Source organism: Suillus subalutaceus (assembly GCF_016647625.1).
Source record: "Suillus subalutaceus strain FC151 chromosome Unknown DFJ58scaffold_3, whole genome shotgun sequence".
Lineage (NCBI taxonomy): Eukaryota > Fungi > Basidiomycota > Agaricomycetes > Boletales > Suillaceae > Suillus > Suillus subalutaceus.
The window spans coordinates 701,239-720,789 of NW_024540252.1; the positions used below are offsets into that span (position 1 = coordinate 701,239).

Sequence of the window (19,551 nt, forward strand, 5' to 3'; positions counted from 1 at the left end):
ACGATAGTCGTAGTACAATTTGACGTCGATAGGTCCAGACCTATCCTTCACGGTGAATCTGAAGCGTCGGGCAAATCTCCTTACACCTTCGACGACGACGAAACCCCAAACCTGATGTAGATCATTAAGATCATATGTCCGCTAGACCGAACCAGCAAACGTACCACGTTTATGACCCAGTCCCTCCCGGTCTTGGCGGTGTCACTTTTCACGACACCGGCGATGAGGCCATCCTCAAGAGTATCATCTGACCAACCTTCCTTCAAGAAATCAATATCAAGCTCGTCGACCTTTGCTCGCCAACTTTTGGCGATCAAATGTCCGAAGAGGTCATCGTTCTTAGGAATCTCCGTGTCATTCAAAAGTAGACTATCTGCAGGAGCTTTGAAGCCTCCTGACAGTGTCTGTTTGACATCAATGTGCTCCACGCCGTCATCGTCCGTGTATTGAGTGGGTTCCAGTGTAAGGGTGAAGTTGGCGATAGCGGTACGCTTTATGTAGCCAACGCCCTGAAGTTTCAAGGTCTCGTCAATGTCGTCGCTCAGCGTTTTATTCTGCCATGAATCATCAGCATTATGCTATAGTCCGTACATCAAAGTAGGGACCCACGAGTCTGAGTTTTCCTGACAGATTTTTAGTCGTAATGGTTTTAGGACAAGCCATGGTGATAAGAGGTCGTGAATGAGTGGAACAGTAAGTAGCAAGGACATTATGCCTTGGCTTCTTATATTGCCAGTAGAAAGCCTTGATTTCACGTGGAGATTGATCTTCCCGGGCACCGGCCCTTGACCGAGTGATAGCGCTTCGAGAATAACGTGAGTTCTTAATATAAGATAGACACTCAAGTTACTTACTTCGGGGATGCGCAGTTGGCTGGACTTGGCCGCCGAGGCTTCAGCACGCGAGAGAGCCATCCACGTAAATTGCCTTATAGACGATGGTACGACAATTATTCTTGTCTCAGGCAGCGTAACCGGTCATGAACTCGGTCACACCAGGTCATGCCCGATTACCCCAAATTTGACATCTCTTTGGCAACGTTGTGTTCTGAGGGGTAATCACTAAGACCCGGCCTTGGACAAATGATTTTAATTGAATGTAAGTTGATACAATGCTCGCCATAGCAGCTCTTATTGTACATTCCTATAAAGGTCCGTGGTATTCAGTTGGGTCCGACTAGGAGAAAAATTGTCATAAGCGTATAGATCACTGCGAGAAGTGACTCACTGTAATCGTAATACAGGCGTTTGAAGATGGGACCATCTTTCTTATTTGATGATGTGAATTTCAAATGTCTTGCGTGTCTCCTTTCGCCATTCAATATTTCGAACCCCCATGTCTAAAAAATATGAGGGACGGCAAGTAAGACAAAATGATAAAGTCATACCATTTCTGCCCTCCAATCCATGCCACTTTTTGGAGTATCGCTCCAGTCTACAGCGAGAACCAACCCGTCTTCAACTGCCTCTTCCGTCCAGCCAGATTTCAAGAATTCATCCTCCACCTCCTCAGCTTTGACTTTCTTTGATTGTCCGATCACAGCACCGAAAACATCGTCGATGTCGCTACGTTCCTCCCAATCAAGGGTGCGGTCCTCATTCGTGCCCTTAATACCGCCAGACAGAGTCTGCTCGACGTCTATGTGCTCATTGCCGGCCTCATCTGTATAATGCTTGACGCCAAGTGTCAATGTAAACATTGAGATGGCACGCCGCTTGAACCAAGATACGCCCTGGAGCTTGAGGATGTCGTCGCTGTCATCGCTCAATGTCTTGTTCTGTCACCCATGGACATCATCAGAGTCGTCACTTTGAAGGTACATAACTTAAGCAGACGAACCATAGTATATTTTCCAGTAAGATTCTTATTGGTCACTTCGGGAGGCGCAGCCATGATGGAAATTTGACGAGACTGATAGTAATGTTAATTCTACGACTCTTTATGAGGTCTCACTCAACATTTCACCGATCTCACAGTATTTCAGCCAGAATTTCACACATATAACATGTCATTGGTCGGTTCACGGGTGCTATTCTTAATGAACAACAAAGTTCATATTTTTATGGTTGCACTGAAATTCCACCCCCACGCTTTACCTTTAACCTGGGTTATGAGTAATTAAGGTTTCTTAGAACCTTCCCACAAGACTAAGTCCTTGCGTCTCCATAGTTTCCGACCTCTACATATAGTAATGCCTCCAAGCAGAAAATGGCTCTTTGTTTCTTCTCACTTGCTCTGGTCGCCGCGTTTGTCTAGGCAGTAGCCCGTCGCATTCAGTGTCTACCTATAGCCTTATTTATAACGATTGAATGTCGATCCAAGGAACAAGTAACTGGGGATGCAATGACAGTTTCCCGCAGGACCAGGTCTTGGTGTTGTCTGAGCTCGAGAAAAAGATTATCATCATGAGAGCAAGGACGCGGCACACTATCAGAGATCTGCATGCGTCAGCGGCAGCTTGCTTTTGACGAGCACATCGTGACGCAGAAGGGACACAGCTTCTATGGTCTGCTTATGGGAGACTAAACTCAAAATTATCCTTCTGCTGCCTCCGGATCAGCGAAAAGCAGAACTCTCAGTAGCATAAGCTGTTACCTTCGAGTCTATTCCTGCTTTGGGGGAAATACCGTGATAACCCTCCATATGGCATCCTTGCCACGTTCCCAGGCTTGTGGTCCTCTGGCTTCATCCCCTCCAAACTCAACCATAATTCCGTGCTTCGACCACTCACACCAAATGCCAATGGATCCAGATGAAGGCCCAGAACCACCGCCTTTCCGATCAGGTTCTCCGAGGCAGCTGACGAAATCTTTACCATTTGTTGTGAGCGAAATCTCGATCGACTCGTTGGACGCCGAGGCCTCAGGTGAGAGCGATAGCTTCCACTTTAACACGGGATAGGTAGAAAATGCGAGCTCCGCTGTTCGACTGGATGTAGTTGTTTTTGCGGGGGTCGCCTTAGGCTTTGGGGCGTTGTAGATGTTAATGCTGTCAAGTACTAGTGAATCAACTTGAAGGTCCTCGAGCTTTAGCCCCCCAGTGGGTTTGTACCCCTTCTGAGGGATATAGAGGAAGCTTATTCCTAGGGGATAGTAGTTGAAGTAGACTGCATCCGAGTATGATTTCACTTCGGGAGCTGTCAAGCTCGTGTTAGAGTGTTGAACCAGATCTTTCAGAAACACGGTTATGGAATCAGTGGATGGGTTGGCGCCCAATAGGGTCTGGATATCAGGTATCATCTAGTTTGAATGAGCAGAAGAATCAATCAGTATGGTTTATCCGATACTCGGGCATGAGCGTACGATGGCAGAATGAGAGAGTCCCTGACAGTTCGCTACTGGGTAAGTCTTGAGATGAAGAGACTACTTACGCACGCGAGTGGTCACGTGGTAACATCCCCCATTCGGGTCTGCAATTCAGTTGAACATGAAGCATGGCTTCATCGACGCCAACTGCCAAGGTCGAGCCTGAGGACTCCAAGCCCTTCTCCTATGAAGAGCATGAAGAGTATTCTTGGCTCGCAAATGCTGTATCTAGTGCCATTCGGTTCATCATGAACATCTTTCGCCCAGTAGCACCTCAGCTGATTCCATTATTCGTATGTCTTGCTCTAATTCCAGTTATCATACTTTTCTCCCTTTTTTCGGGCTGGTACGTTTGGAAGAATGTTGCTGTAGGGTGGGAGTCCCCTATGTATCTGCAATATGGGTAAGATCTCTTCCAGCCGTCCGGTTGTCGCTCATGGTACTCGCTTCGTTATAGCGATGGTACTTCTCCGTATGCTGAGATATCGTTGCCATCTCTGGCACCTAGTCAACCCTATGATATCTCCATGCACCTCGTTATACCAGCATCAGAGACGAATTTTGCCCTAGGGAACTTCATGACTACTTTGACGCTCTCGACGCCTTCTAATAGAACTCTGACATCCATTAGGAAACCAGTAGGTACTGAACGGTATGTCCGCAGAGAAGACGCTCACACACCCCAGGCTATAGTTCTGCCACCTACAAAAAGCCGAATATGGTCGTCGCCCAAGTTAGTCAACCTTGACATTCTCTTCCTTGAGTCGCACGCACCCGGCGCGTCTCGCGTCATCGCCAGAGTGGAATTGGGGCGCAGGGATGGATGGAGGGCCCTTGGTAATGGTGAAGGACGAGAGTTAAGCGTTTTTTCTGCATCCCTGAGAGGGACCGTCAAGCGCCACGGAATTCGGTAAGTACATCTGTCACCGTTTGCATTCGTCCGAACCTTATGGCCTGCTACCACATAGGGGGCTTGTGACACGCTTCCCAATTACTTTTGCCATTGTATCATCTGCCACTTTTCTCGTGATATCTCTTCTTGTGCTTGCGGCATGCATACTTCCTGCAATTCAGTGGCGCTTCCCAAGTGAGGCTGACGGATCTGGTGAGCTGACCGAAGAAATCGCCAAAGAGCGCATATACCGCAAGAGGCGGCAAAGGAGAAAGCTATCCCCAAGAAATGAAAATGCTTCGCAAAGCGTTCGTCTATTGTCAAGTTTTATTAATTAACAATCGTTTACTGAACGGAATCACAGGAATATAAAACAGAGGATGTCCCGATTGATATGCCTCCTGCGGTTACGTTCTCTGAACAGCCATTACGGCGGCGTCGCTCAAGAGCCTCAGATGTTTTCTACGATTCTGAACCTTAGATGTTTCCTCTTGAACTAATTTTACTGTGTAATTTTTCTCCACGGACGTGTTTCATTGCCACACCTGACAATTGTATTTATAGTTCTGTCCCCAGTGGTAGTAGTAGGTACAATCTCGCCTCTTGTAATCGCCTGTAAATCCAGTGTTTCACACCGCTGTATCAGGTTAATGAGTTCTTTTTGTGTTGGCTTCATACGGCAAAACTTGAAAGTTACGGTAGACAAGAGCAATTTGAAGTCCGCGAAACCATACGCTCCACATGTCTCGGCACCTCTTCCTCTTCCCTGAAATTCGTCGCTATTAGTACTGACTAACAAAGAATGAAAGCAGATTCATTTTACGGACTGCATTATTACTACACACACTCTGAGCACAAACTGCGCCGCTAAAATGAGCGCATTGCAGGTCGAAAATCTCTTCGCAGTCGTAGGGAAGGTAGTTCTCGTGACAGGAGGTTCTCGTGGGATTGGGAAAATGGTGTGTGCCAAATGTCTGATTTTGCATGGTGGCAAAGACTGAGTTACTTCTTGTAGATTGCCTCCGCATTTGTGAGGAACGGTGCTAAGGTGTGTTACTTCCTGGCAGATGGATGGGGACCTGACCTCTGAACCGCGCTGAGATAGGTCTATATCTCGGCCCGTTCTGCAAAAGAATGTCAAGCCACCGCAGAAGAACTCGGAGCCAGTGGTCCAGGTTCATGCACCGCGATCCCTGCCGACATGTCCAAATTTTCTGAGGTCGAGCGGTTTGTGCAAGAACTCTCCGCGCGAGAAACCGTTCTTAATGTCCTCATCAATAATGCGGGGACAACATGGGCAGAACCTATCGATGAATACCCAGTACGTTAACTACCGTCGGCTTCGCTTTGTCTCGCTGAACATCATACAACAAAGGACGAGGGTTTTTCAAAGGTCCTCACTCTGAATTTGCAACGTGTGTTCACTCTGATGCAAAAATTGCTGCCATTATTACGCGCGGGCGCAGCTCAAGGTGGTAAGACAGGGGCTGTATATAATGATCCGACGCGTATCATCAATGTGAGTACACCTTGCATCTTCGGAGAAGTATTTCTATTAATGGGCTTCTCTTTTGATCCTATCAGATTGGCTCGGTCGAGGGCATCGGTGTGCCCGATCATGACACATACGCCTATGCTGCTGCCAAAGCTGGTCTCCATCATCTCAGTCGCCACCTCGCCGGCCGTCTTGGGCCTGAAGGCATAGTCAGCAATACTATAGCCTGTGGTCAGTCTGCTCTTTCATTCATTTCCAACTGAATTAACCAACTCGGGTTGACGTTCCAGGCGCGTTCGAAAGCAAGAGTAAGTTCATCACGGTTTCATTTCTGTTTTTGGCCTTTCATTGACCTGAATCTTATAGTGACGGCCCATTTTTTTGAAGCTGCGGGGAACATCATTATCAACCAGGTCCCGACGAATCGCTTTGGCACGCCTGAGGACATCGCAGGGACCACGCTGTTCTTGGCTAGCAGGGCTGGCGCGTACGTGAACGGCGCGACCATTGCACTCGATGGTGGCTTTCTTGTCAACATGCCGATGAGCAAGCTGTAAGGAGCTCAACGTTAGATGCCTTATCATTTCACATCCAGGAAGAACATGCCTAAGTAACCTAATCACACCCGGCTGGCAGAGTTCTGCACATTCCAGACCAATTCCAGACGCTAATACTTTCGTTCTATTGTTCCATGGCTGGTATATAGATCAAACAGATATAATACATCAGTCCCTAAGGGTCATTTGTTGTCTTCCTTTGTCGCGCTCGCGTTCTTAGTGTCTTTGCTTGTCGTTGCTTCCTTCGCCTTCGCCTTTTCGTCACCCTCACCACCCTTCTGGGGAGCACCCTTCCCATTCCCACCCAAGCTCTTCACCATATCCTCTGCATCATCTCCCTCGAGCCCAAGCTCTTCAACCAACAACCTCAAATCGTCATCGGTTACCCTTACGCCCTGCAACCCATACCCCTCCAGCTCCGTGCTCACATCAAAGCCCTCGTGCTTGTTCACTGGCTTCAGTGGGGTATCTGGGTCGCGGGGGAAGAATCGGGGCTTGTGGTGTTCGGGCGTCATTTGCGCGATGGGGACGGCTCCGGGCACACCAACGGGTTTGACCTCGGGCGCCGGACGGTCTTCGTCGATGGCAATGTCCCAGCTTTCATTTAGCCGCAAGAAGCCAGCCAGCCCTTCGGTTTCGACAGCTTCTTCGCTATATGGGGTAAAACAGGATTGAGACACAACAGGGTAGGAGAGAAGGCTTACAAGGCATCAAAGTCCTGTTCGGCGCAGCTGCCATGAGTACTGTACGTATGTATTCGGAAGGCATGGATAAGGGCATACCCCAATAAATCTGCCGCCTACGAGTATACCTGGAAGCTGTTGCTTATCTGCCGAATCGTCCGAAAGGCACTGTGAGCGCAGTATCAGTACAGGATGAGATCAAAACGCACCAGGCGGGGCCTTACGCCTCCACAAACGTTTGGCATCGTCGTCAGAGGCAAGATCATACGAGGTATATGGGATCTTCTTGGTTTGGAGGATGCGAAGAATATATTCTGGTTCATATGATAGTAGATCAACGTGCTGCACGTTGAGCGTCTATGCACGAACCTTGGCGCTTCCGTACGACGACCTGCGATGCGATCGTCGTGAGGAAGACTTGGATCGGGGGTGAGGGCATATGTGCTTTGGAACTTCAGGTGTTCATGAATTCACGACCGTCCAGGTTCAAAAGTTGATAGGTATCACGTGAACGTAGACAATACGGAAGACTGAAAGCTTAGAGGAGAATTTGCTCCGCTGGGTGCAACGTGGATTGCTACAAGTGCATAGTGTCGTTAGGACACTGACTGATGCAGAGCACTGCTGAGCTGGGGGTGCTAGTGATTAATCGGACGAGACCTCGTGAAGCTCAATGTTCTTGGAAGATATTTATATTTTCTGTGCTCGAGAACTCGGATCAAATAAAGTGAACTGGTGGGTAGAACAGAAAGCAATTTGATTCTATGCACGAAGATACGAGATATACAAATGGTTGATAATGGAAATATCGCTTAATGAGTACATAACAGACAAGTTGGTGATCCTTTTCCTTTGTCTTCATTCTTAGGGACAGCACATGCTATGATCATGGCTCGCACGCTCAGTGGTGTGTGGGCATATCTACTGACGCCTTGTTGCCGATAGCATCCTCTTGGCGCCAGAGACTCGTTATGGTCTGCACCGACGAAGTCAACAACTAAGTTCAAACACAGAAGGCTTGATTAGACTTACTTTGTTTTGGGTGTAGAAATTAATTCCACTCTTCCCATAGAACCCGATATCGCCAAGCACACTGCCCTTGTTACCGCTCCACGCAAACATAGGCAAAGGAACAGGAATAGGAACGTTGATGCCAACCTGTAGAGGCACGAGATGAGATTATATTAGCATCGGTTCAAGTTCCTCTCATTTTTAAGCAGTGCCCCCAAGCACCAACATCACAGCGCATGAAATGATAGAAACCCACCTGCCCCACATTAACCCCTGACTCGAATTTCCTTGCTGTCGCGCCCGACTGCGTGAAAATCACAGCACCGTTGCCGTACTTGTTTTCATTGATAATGTCGAGCGCATCGTCCAGCGTGTCTGAGGTGATCACGGTAAGCACTGGGCCGAATATTTCTTCGCTGAATATGGCGATGAGTATCAGATTGTGACCAGTTATGCACGAGAGACTTTAATACGCACCGGTAGCACCGCATCCCCACTGTTCCCTCCAGAACCGTTGGGCCTACAAAGTTACCAGCGGGATACCCGGGAACTTGAACATTCCTCCCGTCAAGATGTATTCGCCCTCCTTCGTCTGCACAGGATGCAATGAGGCCCGTAACGCGAGCTTGGGAGACGGGAGAGATGAGGGGGCCTCTGTATGTGGTGCAGGTCAGCGTTGCGAAGGTCCAGAGGATGGCGAAAGGGCACTTACAGATCTGCACCCTTCTCAAATCCTCCGTTCACATTCAGCTTTGATGCACGTTCTACAAGCTCAGGGAGCCATGATTGTGCTGCGCCGACGAGTACGGCTAAACATGCGCAGATGTACATTAACGCAGATGTCACACGGCACATTCGCACGACTTACCTACGGAAACTGCCATACACCTCTGTCCCGCAGCTGTACAGGCACGATTGTATCAACAAAGCAAGAATCAAAAGGGTGGACGCCTACCGCCGAATGCAGCACCAATAATGGAGTTGAGCGCGAGATTCTTATTTGCTGTGTATTACGTGGGTTCCAGCCACACACAATGAGAGGAGGCGTCTTACCGTCGGGCATGATTATCGCATGATTCTTTGCGCCTAGATTTGCCTGTACACGTTTGCCGTTCGTCGTGGCCCTGCCATATCTGTCGGCGCGGTTCTGAAGATCACTATTTCACTCGTTTCACTCACCTTTCATATATATGTCTTCCTGCGCGATCTCCCCCCACAAAGCTCACCGCTTTGATTGCCTCATGGTCACAAATCCTGTTGACGACGGGCACGGTCCCATGCACCACGTTCACTACACCTTCAGGGAGGCCAGCACGGGCACAGAGCTCAGCAATGATCATGGCTGCACCGGGGTCCCGCTCGGATGGCTTAAGGATGAGGGTGTTACCAGTAACGGTAGCAAGGGGAATTGTCCAAAGGGGAATCATTCTGAATAGGGACGTAAGGGGTAAGCCAGAGATGTGTATAAAAAAGAGCTTACGCTGGGAAGTTGAAAGGTGCGATGCTGTAAGAGGTAAGCGTATGTTTGCGTAGGGCATTTCAGAACGGACCTCGCGCAGACGCCGAGAGGGAGCTTTCGGACTTCAGTGTCCATGTCTTTGCTGACTATGATAACGTGAGCACCATAACTCAAAAGTCAAGCAACACACATACCTTCTAGTTTCTCGCCGACAATGTTGGAGGTGATACCGATGGCAGTTTCGACGACTTGAAGACCACGGAGGACGTCGCCGTGAGCATCTGGGAAGTGATTAGAAGATATCGAAAGGACAGAGAAGGCACACGTACCGGCAAGGGTCTTTCCCTGCTCGAGGACGATGCTGTGTGCAAGTGCGTCTGCATTCTGACGGATTTGATACTGAAGTCTGAATGCAGCGTAAGTGGGTCAGGTGTTGGTAACGTGGGTACTCGAAAACGGACTCTATGGCAAAACGTTGGCGAGCAAGAACGCTCTGCTTGCTCCATGACTTGAATGCCTGGCTAGCAGCATCGACTGCTTGATCAAACTCCTCTATGGTGGTCTCCGGGACGCGTGTGAGCAGTGTTTGGGTCGACTGCCGAACAATCATTAATACTTGCTCTTACATAGTAATTTGGGACATAGACATACAGGGTCGAGCACATCATGCCACTGGGTTGTCTTACTGTCGACGAAGGCACCGCCAATGAAATTCTTGGTGTTACCTCCAGTTGCACTAGTGCCCTTCCAAGTCGCGCTGAGATTCTCTGCCTTGGGACGGGCGAGGGCATTTAAGCCTGCCGTCGTAGCATAAGAGCGCGAGGGACTGCGGAGAGGAATACGAGCAAGACGAGAGATCGACATGACGGACGGATCCAACAGGAAGTGAACCGAGTGCGCTCTCAGTACTTGACGGTGCCCCGCGATGGTCTCACGTGATGATAGCACGTGACAGAGACACGTGGATTTGAGCACTTTCAAATTCAAATTGTGAGCTCGTCGCTCGTCGCGGTGAACAACGGTGAACTCATCTCCTCGCTGTCGCGTGCGTCCTCGATGAACGCCCCAATACCAAACGGAATTCCTTCTCACCACGCCGGTCTACCTCAAGACCAGTTTCACAACCAGAGTATGACAGGCATCCTCGGCCATCAAAACTGGCCGTCGATGAACCAGAACCAATATCCTCACCAACCCCAGAATCATCAATGGCAACAACACCAACAGTGTACGCAGAATGGTCACCACACAGCTCAGCAGCACCAGCCAAAGCAAACTGCGCCGAACGTGAACTCAATTCAGCACGCGTTCCCCAATCCAAGTTTTGATCTCGCGTCTGTCGTTCCACAGCAGTTCATGCAGGACTTTCTTCGCCTAACAATTCCAGTCGGCCAGTCACCTAATGACGACTCTATCCTCGCTCAAGCTCTTTTCGACTGCAAACAGTCCGGGAAGACGTACAGACAGGCTCTGGAAGGGTTACATGGTGTGCGTGTCTTCTCCACTAAATCGTAAGGCGCACGCGCTATTGATCACACTCCTTTAGGTTAATAATCATGCTGCCAACCTTTGGAAAGATTATTACCTCGACCATCACGACCGTTTTGATGTCCTCGTCGCTCGTCTGGCAGAAAAAAGCCAAACATCAAAAGCAGTCAAAAAACCTTTTACTTCCAACCGTGCATCTACCTCCGCAACAAAGTCTGCTTCTCCTCTAAACAATCGTGATCGCGACTCGCGAAAGAGACAACCTTCACCTTCCCCGCCACTCCGACAAAGTCGACCCCCTAAACGCTCTACACCTACCGCCATCAGCACAACCCCGTCACTAGGCTACCGTCCTCCAAAACGCCCCCGAGCAACCCTCAACTCCCTCTCTGCACCCCTCCTCCCGACAAACCTTCCTTCCAAGCTTATGCCGCTTCAAGCGGATATTACTTTACCCCCTCCGCCGTCACGAAGCCCTACGCCCCCAACAAGAATCGAAGCTGGGACAAATGGGAATAAGTATACAGAGGAGGATCGCGCGTATTTCTTGAACTTTATCGGTTGGAGACTGAGTCAGGATGCGAGTCTGACGAAGAAAGAGTTGTGTGCGATGTTGAGTGAAAAGGTGGAGTGTTGCGCTTGAACATATGTTCAATGCTGACCCTGTACAGGCCCCACATCATAGCGCACCGTCCTGGGCATCTCACTGGCATGCCAGACATGACATCGCAGACAAGATCCTGTACTCCTTCCAGGGCGCCGAAGATGATGACGATGACGAAGATGAAGATGGAGACGAAGATGGGGAAGAAGACGATGAAGACGATGCCAACTCAGACTCTCCAAATGCGCCATCCGATTTAGTCGAAGACTCAGAAACTGAAGTCATTCGGCAGACAACATCCACGCTTCGTCGCATAAAACCGGTTCCTCGTGTGCCAAAAACTAAGATGGTTGCATCCAAACGGGGCGCCCCTTTTTTGCAACCCTCCCCTTCTCCCTCGTCTAGCAATCACGATGCCTCCGCCACGACAGATACTGACGAAGCAGACATGGGAGCCATTGGTGGTTCGTTCACACCTGCGGATTGGAGGATCGTAGCCAGGTATGTTGCGCGCACTCCGGGATGGAATGACATGGTAGGTCGGGAACGATGGGAGGGCTTTCTTGAAAAGGTGAGTACTATCATATCTTATATGCTGAATTTGGTGAATTAATCGTGTGTATTTGATTGTGTAGTTCCCAGATAACGAGAGATCAGACAAATCGTGGGGTGAATTCTACAGAAGGAATGAAGATGGTGCGTTCCTTCCTCTTTCGCATATCATATTCTGATGCTGTTTCTCATTTCGCACAGCCATCATGTCCCTGGCAGCCCACTACAAAGGTACAAAGTGGTCGAGTAATAATAATAGTATTAAAATGCAGCAAGGGCGGCCGAGTTGGGCGCGCAATCGGGGGCGGCAAAGCACAGAAGGAACAGAGGAGAAAGGATCGGATGAAGATGGCGATTATGAAACAGACGATGGTGAACGGTAGGGGAATATGCGGCATAGAAGTTTTGCCTGTGGTCTATATACGATGATTCGCTGGAGCTAGTACATTGGTCGATATTTTGATGGCCTTGGCAGGGTACTTTTCTGGTAATGATCTTCTTTGGCAAATCCGTCTATACGTATGTTCACAATATTGCTGAGCTGTACATAGGAACGTAGGATGCTCGAGTCTATGCTTGCAGGCCTTCTGATACTAATCAGCTATTTAGGCCTGAGGACAGCCTTAGTGATGCTATTTAATTTTGGACGCTTACTGCGCTTCTAGACATGTGCTTTCGCACACAACCAGTTCTTCATGACAGTCGCCTCAAACTGAGCTCTCATGGATCAAGGGCTCCGGTACGGTTCTTCTCGCGAGACAACAGTCCGCTCAAGCGAGGAGATATCAAAGTCTGAGGCGGAGGCCTCAGAGCAAGGCCTCTATGGTCCGAGCTCATCAAGTGCCGAGCCTCATTCTCCACCACCCTCCACTCGTTTCTCAAGACTCGCTGATTCATTCAGAGCACGATCCCCTCAGTTGTATAATGTTGCTGATCGAGCGGTCAAATACATTCGGGGACCCAGGCCGAAAGTTGATCTTCCGAGTGAGTTTTTATGTTTTGGACCATTTGCTACCGGCGCTCACAACACGCAGACCCTGTGCCCCTCCTCGGTCGCATGTATAACTTCAAAGGACATCAATTTACCATCGCACTCGAACCCGCGATTATTCGATTCACTCGTCCACTTACCACTACATGGCTTTTCGTTCTCCTCGTAGCAGCATATATCATCTCCTTTTCCTTTTTGGTCCGTGCACAGTGGTATTTAACCCCTGCGAGCTCTTTTGTCGATTGTACATCCGTCTACTGGACAAAAGACGCAGGATGCGGTCTGGACGGTAGTTTGTGCGCGCCGTTTAGTAATTCATCTTTCGATTTTAGATGCCCGGCGCAATGTAGCAGTGTTGTCCTGCAGAACCCGCATTTAGTGGGCGATGAATCTGTGGATTTTGTACCGCTACTTGTTGGAGGTGGGGATATTCAGAAGACTTATAGAGCTGATAGTTTTATCTGCGCTTCTGCTGTTCAGGCGTAAGTTATTGATTGATTTCAATGCTGCAGACTTAACTCACGTGTTCTCTACATAGCGGCCTTTTCAGTGACTCAACAGGAGGTTGCGCATCTGTTAACCTCGTGGGGAATTTCACGAACTATTTACCTACAACTGCTTTCGGACTATCTTCCATTGGATTCCCCTCTGTATTCCCGATGTCCTTTAGATTCTCACCGTCTAATGTTCTGACTCACTGCACCGACCTCCGCACACCGGCGCTCGCTTTCAACATACTTATTACTTGCCTTCTCTTTCTCGTATTGCGACCCAGAGCCATCATCACGTGGTGGTGCCTCGTCTGCATCGGATTTTGGCACATCGCATTGTTTTCCCAGCCCCAATCGACCCCACCCCCGCTAGACGTTGCTTTTGGTGCATTCCTGCCTACTCTTTTCGTCTGCTATGGGTTCTGGCGCGTTGCTGTGAGGTTTACATTGCCTCTGTTTGCAAATGCGCCGTTTGAAGCTTTGATATGGTACCCTCGCGCCTTATTGGACTGGTGTTCTGACAAATCTCACCATGGACGAAATTCCTATCGAGCAATTGACTGCGGCTGATATCAAGCAACAACCGGGGGGTGTTGTAGCGCTTGTCATTATCGTCCTCATCCTTCTCGTCATGGTGGTCAACCAGATGCGTGTTATTCGGAAGACTGGCTGGCTGCCATACTACCTCGTGTGGTACATCCTTGGAGGCCTCGTGACAATGGTGCTGACGTTGGCGTCTGGTCTGCAGTTCAGACTACATCATTACATCATCTCGATGGTATTGTTCCCTGGCGTTGGCTTCCCGACGAGGCTTTCGGCGATTTATCAAGGGTTCCTCCTTGGAATGTTCCTTAATGACGTGGCTGCGTTCGGCTTCGACTCGATACTACAGACCGCTGCTAGTGTATGTCTTTTTTATTATACATGCCTTCAGTAGCTCTGAATTATGTGATGTTGCAGCTTGTTGGAGACGGAACAACTGGTTCCCCCCTCCCCACTTTCCTCACGAATTCCACCACCTACAATACCTCCATTGCTCTCGCGAACCAAACCATCAGCTGGAATGGCATGCCTACGGCCATTGCCACGCAAGGTTGGAATGGCTTCGGGTTACTCGTGGATGATGTGGAGGTGTACGTGGGCACTGCACTCAACTACTCACTTGCTGCACTGGAGAGTGGCTTGCCACATTTTTTCAGGCTTGCTGTGAGTGCTTTTAAGGGACTTTCTGCGCTAGCTAAAGACCGACGAATTCTTTTGCAGTATGCAATGGGGGGTACACCAGGTGATTTTACAATGCCTGCGACCCTTTGGCCGAATGGAACTTGGGTGGACCCGCCACCCGGAGCTTCATAGATAATTATGATCATTATTAAAGTAGAACATTGTAGTTTTTGGACATTGTCGTTGCGTAGTAATAAGAGGTTCAGGACTTCCTATCTCGTTATGGCCATTGTTGGCTTGTCCTCGTGGTTCTCTTGTATTGGCAACGTATACAGCAGAAATACGAAGCCGAGTCCGTATGCGGAATATATACGGCTGCTCATCGTGATTGTGGACCGTGCCACTGGAGTCCCGGTCTGTGGACACCAGATGAAAGACATTTATATTGCTCTTCTTGAGGCCCCGAGCTCCCGCACTTTCTCAATCGTCCCACCACCCCCTCCTCTCGACCTGAACCCATGGCACCCACTTCTTCCTCCAAAAAGTTGAAATTTGACAAAAAACAATGTGTGTCCCAGACACTTATCACCAACGGGGGGCGTAGATGCATGACCATGATCCGCTTATAGATTTTACCACCGACGTCTCACGCCGCGGATGGACTTGCAACATTTGCATCCCAAGGCGCAATAACCAATTCCATTTTACAACTATGCGAGCCGCAGTTCGACACGAAAATACGTCTCCCGAGCACGCGCAGCACATCTCCGAAATAGAGTGGTGGCAGCCACGGGACGATGACGCTTGGGGAGCGCCTGAGCAGCCTCCGCTAACTTCCGATGGCCTGCGCACATGGGATATGCAGACGCACGTGGATCATGTATTTGATCTAGTGCCGTTCTGGATCCGCGGGGTGGATGCTGCGGAGAGGGGTGAGGTGCTGAGGATGGAAGAATTCTTGGAGATGATGGAGGAGGACGGCGGATGGCGGACCTCTGATGAGGTTTGGGGGATGTTGGGAGCTTGGAGGAAGCCGAATCATGAAGAGGGAAGTGATGGATGGGGGCGTAAAGATGATGTGTCTGTTCACAAGTTTGCTGGTACAGAATTGACATCGGAGGACCAGGATAAAGGCTGGGGCGTTATGGAGAAGTGGGCGGTCCCTCCTACCAATGGCCCTTCATCCCACCAGAGACAAGGTCTCAGCGGTGCGCATCCTTTTGTAGACGACATCGCTCTCCAGGAAGCAGCAGATGAAGATAGGCGCCGACGGATGCACCACTTTTTTGAAGTGAGTAAACTCATGTTGTACTGCAGGGCTGCAAGTCATTAAACATTTAATTCTATACTTTCGACAGATGCCGACGGAACAGAAGGTGCTGAAGATTCAGGAGATAATCCGTTACCTTCACGCCCACCCTGCCTAGCAGTCACTCGATGCCTTAATGCACCGCTTCTCGTTGTTGTGACCATGCCCTCATCGTTCGCCGGCTCGTAGATGTTTCTTGCATGCAGTCACGGTCTGCTCTCGCTTCATTTCAATAATCTAACTTCATGTGCATCTGATATACCACAAGTAATTTGTATTTGTATATTCAACAGGGATTAACAATTTATCGAAGTGGTTCCGAAACCTCCACAACGAGAGGGGGTCAATGCTCGCCTGCTAGTGATCACTCCAGGTACGATCATTATCATCACTCGACGCTTATGAACTAGTCGCTTGACATTGTCTACGCACTGGCTTGGTTGTCGACGTCCCAGCCTTCAACCTTGTATACGGGAGACCAGGTTCCAAGCTCAAGCTGCGTACGGTGCAGCTTATAATAAAGCTGTGTTGTGTTGCGTCAGACAAGTCTGAGCACGACTATTTAATTTCCGGAAGGCTATTGGAGGCCCTTCCCTGATCGTGACTATCGCTAAGCAAGCCTGTGCGCTAAGTGACCCAGCATTAGCATTTTTGATCAAACATAGCAAATGTTGATAACTTGATGACCCTGGTTCAAAGAACATAGGCGGCCGTTTGTGTGAGTCTCCTTAGTCGCACAGGACATCATGAATATGGTAGCGGTACTGCCTGGTCACCTCAACACATAAAAAGTCCCCCTTGCTCCAGCAAGTATTAATCCACAATACATAACCACATTGATATTCTTCCTGCTCTTTCACGATGCGCATTTCGACTGTTGTTCTTGTATCCATTTCAATTATGCTAAGCATCATCGGAACCAATGCCTCCCCAATGAGTAAGTGGAGTTATGAGTTGTCTCCCTCACGAGTTTGACGATGCCGGTAGATATTCGTGGAGACCCGGGCTACATCACCCGAGCTGAATCCTGGGGAGAGGAAGCAAACTAAAAGGGAACGTGACCAGCAAACGGCACAGGCTAGAAGAGGCGCCGGACACCTCTTCTTTGACTAGTAACTGGGCGGGGTGGACAGAACGTCTCAGAGTGAAGGAGAGAGACCTTACGTAATTATGATATAAAGGCGGGAATTTACGTAAAATATGTTCGAGCGCGCCATTGGCAACTCTCAGATCTCAACGTTAATGTTCAACTGTGAAGGTAGTTCCCTAGCAGTCCCACCAGTGACCACAGCGCATGAAATGATCTGCAACTTGAAGTGGAACTATCAAAGCAAACCACGATCATGGCGAACATACACAACTTGGGGAAAACCCAGAAAGTATCCGGCGAGAATAGGTCGATTAATCTTATGTAAGTTATCGTCTTGCCGGCAGCCGTTTGAAGCTAAGCTTGAAACTTCATCAGTCCATCATGCTGTCAGTATACATCACGGATGGGCCACCTGACTATACAAATTGATGATGCATCAGCTGTATGATGGACTACTTGGCTAAATCAGGCAACAAAGTACAGCAAATTCCTATCATGATGTACCCCTGGTCGTATCTGTTTTTACAGCCTCATGATAATCTAGCCCGAGGGGAAGATGTGAGCCATCAATTTACTTCTCGGTCGATCTATTTTAATTCAAGACGTGGTATATAGTACGACACCACCTTTCACGTCCACCAGGTTCGCCACTCATACGCTTATCCTTCAAACATGACTCTGGTCTCAAATGATCCCATTTACTGGCCATCAATCAATTTGAATATTTTTTTCAGCTATTTTGCAGGTTCGTGGAGAGAGAGTCCGATCATGATGTCTCGAATTAACTTTGTCTGTGGCTTGCAGTTATCTCTACTGTGGTGGTGATATACGATTGGGGTAAGCAAAATCATCTAAAAACCAGTGTTATCCTTATGATATCTCCAGTCCTGACACTCGGACATGAGGTGAGTTAATACTATCATCACCGGAGCAGTCGTCGCTAAGAACGGTTTCATAGGTCGAATTGATCTGGGTAAGCAGAGTCCCATATCAGAACAATGACGGGATAATTAATTCGGGACAGAGGCGACCTTGGTCCTTTGTGACCGTTTTATATGTCGGCGTATGTGGCTCATAGGTGCAGTTGGCAAGTTGTGCTGACTCCAACATATCCTAGGTGCGCTATGCTGGAATGCCATATGCTGTGTATGTCTGCAAGGCTAACAAGTTGGCGCTCTGCTGATAAATCCATCTCTCACAATCAGCATCAATATGCTGGGTTTGTCTCCTCACATACATCATGTTTGTGTCGTCTGACCAGTACCCTACAGATAATCTTCCGACAGTCTCAGTGACAGATGTGGTGAGTATTTTGTGCCGGTTCCTGACATCTCTGAACAACCAAATGCTCTCCGCTGCAGCGGTGAGGTTCCCGGCCAGCTTGTTTGTTCAATATAATAACTGCGACAGCTGTGAGTTTCTGGTGTATTTGGTCCTCCGAGTCTTAGATCTCATTACTAATCGGGGTTTTCAGGCGCTAATTTTTACTATGCAATAAATTGGATCTCTGTGGTCATGAGTGTGACCCTGGGCGGTGAGCTACTCAGCTGCGATACTTCAGCGATCCTGAGTTGACTCAAACTTTGCTAGCCATCATGATAATTAGATTGCACGCCATGTATCAGGGATCCAGAAAGATGCTTATCTTCCTTGTTGTAACCTTGCTACCTGTCGTTATCACCTCCGGAGTATCCGTTGGATTCACAAACAGCTACACCTCAGGAGGTAAGCTTTCATTATGAACGAAAGGCTTCAGTGCATCAAGCTAATTTGATGAATATCAGAGGAGCTCATCCTCTCCGGCACCTACAAATGTAATTATGATTTCGGTTGGGATTCCTCACTTCCGCTTTCCATTACTTGGATACTCGGCACTATATGGGATGTCCTCGTGTTTTGTCTTGTGGTCTGGATTGCTGTAAAACACTTTCGCGAACTACGACGATGGACCGTCGAGGACTTCTTTACGGTTTTGGTAAAAACTCACGTGCTTTACTTTGCAAGGTTAGCTTGTGATTTCGATGCGGCTATCTTTTCTCGCTGAAGTTCCACACGTGATGTGTAGCTGCGTTGCTGTTTCTTGCTTCCAATTCGGTTACTACTCTCCAGCCTTGGTACGCTGACCTGTCACTAATACGTCTGTATATGACCACTGTTCATCATTGCTATAGGTGACTTCTCCCGTAGGATCTCTGATTTATGGCGGCGTTCTTCAAATTTTGTGGAATGTGCAGATGTTTGTGCTGGGACCACGTCTTATCCTTAGCGTTCGAGAATTCGACGCTAAACTCAAAGCCGATTCCGAAATAGAAACCTGCATGACCACAATTGACTTCCAGGGGCACACTTGCGTGTCAATTGAGAATAGTATTATTGCATGAAGTTGGGTTGTGTGACGGTACTGCTGAATATATCTGATTCCGCGAACGTGCTGGCCGGCGCGTGGGGTATTCTCGCGGT

At 48.7% G+C, this 19,551-nt stretch overlaps 10 protein-coding genes across 10 annotated transcripts; 5 read left to right on the top strand and 5 right to left on the bottom strand.

Annotated features, from left to right (window-relative positions):
- Nucleotides 1-28: 28 nt before the first annotated feature.
- Nucleotides 29-949, bottom strand: DFJ58DRAFT_260388 (uncharacterized protein). Its single transcript, XM_041379521.1, has 3 exons — nucleotides 855-949; nucleotides 610-802; nucleotides 29-554 (listed from the first exon to the last, which is right to left on the bottom strand). Exons 2-3 carry the CDS (start codon nucleotides 661-663, stop codon nucleotides 81-83), a joined length of 528 nt encoding a protein of 175 aa, XP_041250661.1. The 5' UTR covers nucleotides 664-802; nucleotides 855-949; the 3' UTR covers nucleotides 29-80.
- Nucleotides 950-1,162: 213 nt separating this feature from the next.
- On the bottom strand, nucleotides 1,163-1,893 carry DFJ58DRAFT_836191 (uncharacterized protein; the record flags this gene model as incomplete). The annotated part of the gene is made up of 4 exons (XM_041392283.1): nucleotides 1,163-1,176; nucleotides 1,228-1,339; nucleotides 1,388-1,777; nucleotides 1,840-1,893. The coding sequence occupies 4 exons, from the start codon at nucleotides 1,891-1,893 to the stop codon at nucleotides 1,163-1,165; spliced, it is 570 nt and encodes a 189-aa protein (XP_041250662.1).
- Nucleotides 1,894-2,117: 224 nt separating this feature from the next.
- DFJ58DRAFT_741086 (uncharacterized protein) lies at nucleotides 2,118-3,440 on the bottom strand. The gene is made up of 2 exons (XM_041387129.1): nucleotides 2,596-3,440; nucleotides 2,118-2,542 (listed from the first exon to the last, which is right to left on the bottom strand). The coding sequence occupies exon 1, from the start codon at nucleotides 3,237-3,239 to the stop codon at nucleotides 2,604-2,606; it is 636 nt and encodes a 211-aa protein (XP_041250663.1). The 5' UTR covers nucleotides 3,240-3,440; the 3' UTR covers nucleotides 2,118-2,542; nucleotides 2,596-2,603.
- Nucleotides 3,441-4,839, top strand: DFJ58DRAFT_757034 (uncharacterized protein). The gene is made up of 5 exons (XM_041388170.1): nucleotides 3,441-3,708; nucleotides 3,763-3,943; nucleotides 3,992-4,215; nucleotides 4,274-4,505; nucleotides 4,562-4,839. The coding sequence occupies exons 1-5, from the start codon at nucleotides 3,554-3,556 to the stop codon at nucleotides 4,676-4,678; spliced, it is 909 nt and encodes a 302-aa protein (XP_041250664.1). The 5' UTR covers nucleotides 3,441-3,553; the 3' UTR covers nucleotides 4,679-4,839.
- Nucleotides 4,840-4,994: 155 nt separating this feature from the next.
- On the top strand, nucleotides 4,995-6,340 carry DFJ58DRAFT_260475 (uncharacterized protein). The gene is made up of 7 exons (XM_041379522.1): nucleotides 4,995-5,156; nucleotides 5,213-5,245; nucleotides 5,303-5,518; nucleotides 5,573-5,716; nucleotides 5,782-5,923; nucleotides 5,983-6,000; nucleotides 6,059-6,340. The coding sequence occupies exons 1-7, from the start codon at nucleotides 5,070-5,072 to the stop codon at nucleotides 6,247-6,249; spliced, it is 831 nt and encodes a 276-aa protein (XP_041250665.1). The 5' UTR covers nucleotides 4,995-5,069; the 3' UTR covers nucleotides 6,250-6,340.
- A 91-nt stretch (nucleotides 6,341-6,431) lies between these two features.
- DFJ58DRAFT_721423 (SH3-binding, glutamic acid-rich protein-domain-containing protein) lies at nucleotides 6,432-7,371 on the bottom strand (the record flags this gene model as incomplete). The annotated part of the gene is made up of 5 exons (XM_041384804.1): nucleotides 6,432-6,900; nucleotides 6,954-6,967; nucleotides 7,032-7,078; nucleotides 7,142-7,246; nucleotides 7,302-7,371. 5 exons carry the CDS (start codon nucleotides 7,369-7,371, stop codon nucleotides 6,432-6,434), a joined length of 705 nt encoding a protein of 234 aa, XP_041250666.1.
- Nucleotides 7,372-7,637: 266 nt separating this feature from the next.
- Nucleotides 7,638-10,297, bottom strand: DFJ58DRAFT_757044 (Aldehyde/histidinol dehydrogenase). The gene is made up of 15 exons (XM_041388171.1): nucleotides 10,054-10,297; nucleotides 9,864-9,997; nucleotides 9,732-9,808; nucleotides 9,597-9,683; nucleotides 9,494-9,548; nucleotides 9,424-9,447; nucleotides 9,123-9,371; nucleotides 8,997-9,067; nucleotides 8,899-8,946; nucleotides 8,812-8,844; nucleotides 8,656-8,752; nucleotides 8,421-8,597; nucleotides 8,200-8,359; nucleotides 7,965-8,090; nucleotides 7,638-7,908 (listed from the first exon to the last, which is right to left on the bottom strand). The coding sequence occupies exons 1-15, from the start codon at nucleotides 10,264-10,266 to the stop codon at nucleotides 7,834-7,836; spliced, it is 1,626 nt and encodes a 541-aa protein (XP_041250667.1). The 5' UTR covers nucleotides 10,267-10,297; the 3' UTR covers nucleotides 7,638-7,833.
- A 254-nt stretch (nucleotides 10,298-10,551) lies between these two features.
- On the top strand, nucleotides 10,552-12,648 carry DFJ58DRAFT_873163 (uncharacterized protein). Its single transcript, XM_041394361.1, has 6 exons — nucleotides 10,552-10,890; nucleotides 10,949-11,515; nucleotides 11,562-11,802; nucleotides 11,938-12,065; nucleotides 12,130-12,190; nucleotides 12,248-12,648. Exons 1-6 carry the CDS (start codon nucleotides 10,570-10,572, stop codon nucleotides 12,427-12,429), a joined length of 1,500 nt encoding a protein of 499 aa, XP_041250668.1. The 5' UTR covers nucleotides 10,552-10,569; the 3' UTR covers nucleotides 12,430-12,648.
- Nucleotides 12,649-12,768: 120 nt separating this feature from the next.
- Nucleotides 12,769-15,092, top strand: DFJ58DRAFT_873175 (uncharacterized protein; the record flags this gene model as incomplete). Its single annotated transcript, XM_041394362.1, has 6 exons — nucleotides 12,769-13,030; nucleotides 13,081-13,519; nucleotides 13,576-13,963; nucleotides 14,082-14,432; nucleotides 14,489-14,734; nucleotides 14,792-15,092. 6 exons carry the CDS (start codon nucleotides 12,769-12,771, stop codon nucleotides 14,882-14,884), a joined length of 1,779 nt encoding a protein of 592 aa, XP_041250669.1. The 3' UTR covers nucleotides 14,885-15,092.
- DFJ58DRAFT_260617 (uncharacterized protein) lies at nucleotides 15,048-16,549 on the top strand. Its single transcript, XM_041379523.1, has 4 exons — nucleotides 15,048-15,259; nucleotides 15,322-15,983; nucleotides 16,051-16,374; nucleotides 16,457-16,549. The coding sequence occupies exons 1-3, from the start codon at nucleotides 15,211-15,213 to the stop codon at nucleotides 16,117-16,119; spliced, it is 780 nt and encodes a 259-aa protein (XP_041250670.1). The 5' UTR covers nucleotides 15,048-15,210; the 3' UTR covers nucleotides 16,120-16,374; nucleotides 16,457-16,549.
- The last annotated feature ends 3,002 nt before the right edge of the window (nucleotides 16,550-19,551 follow it).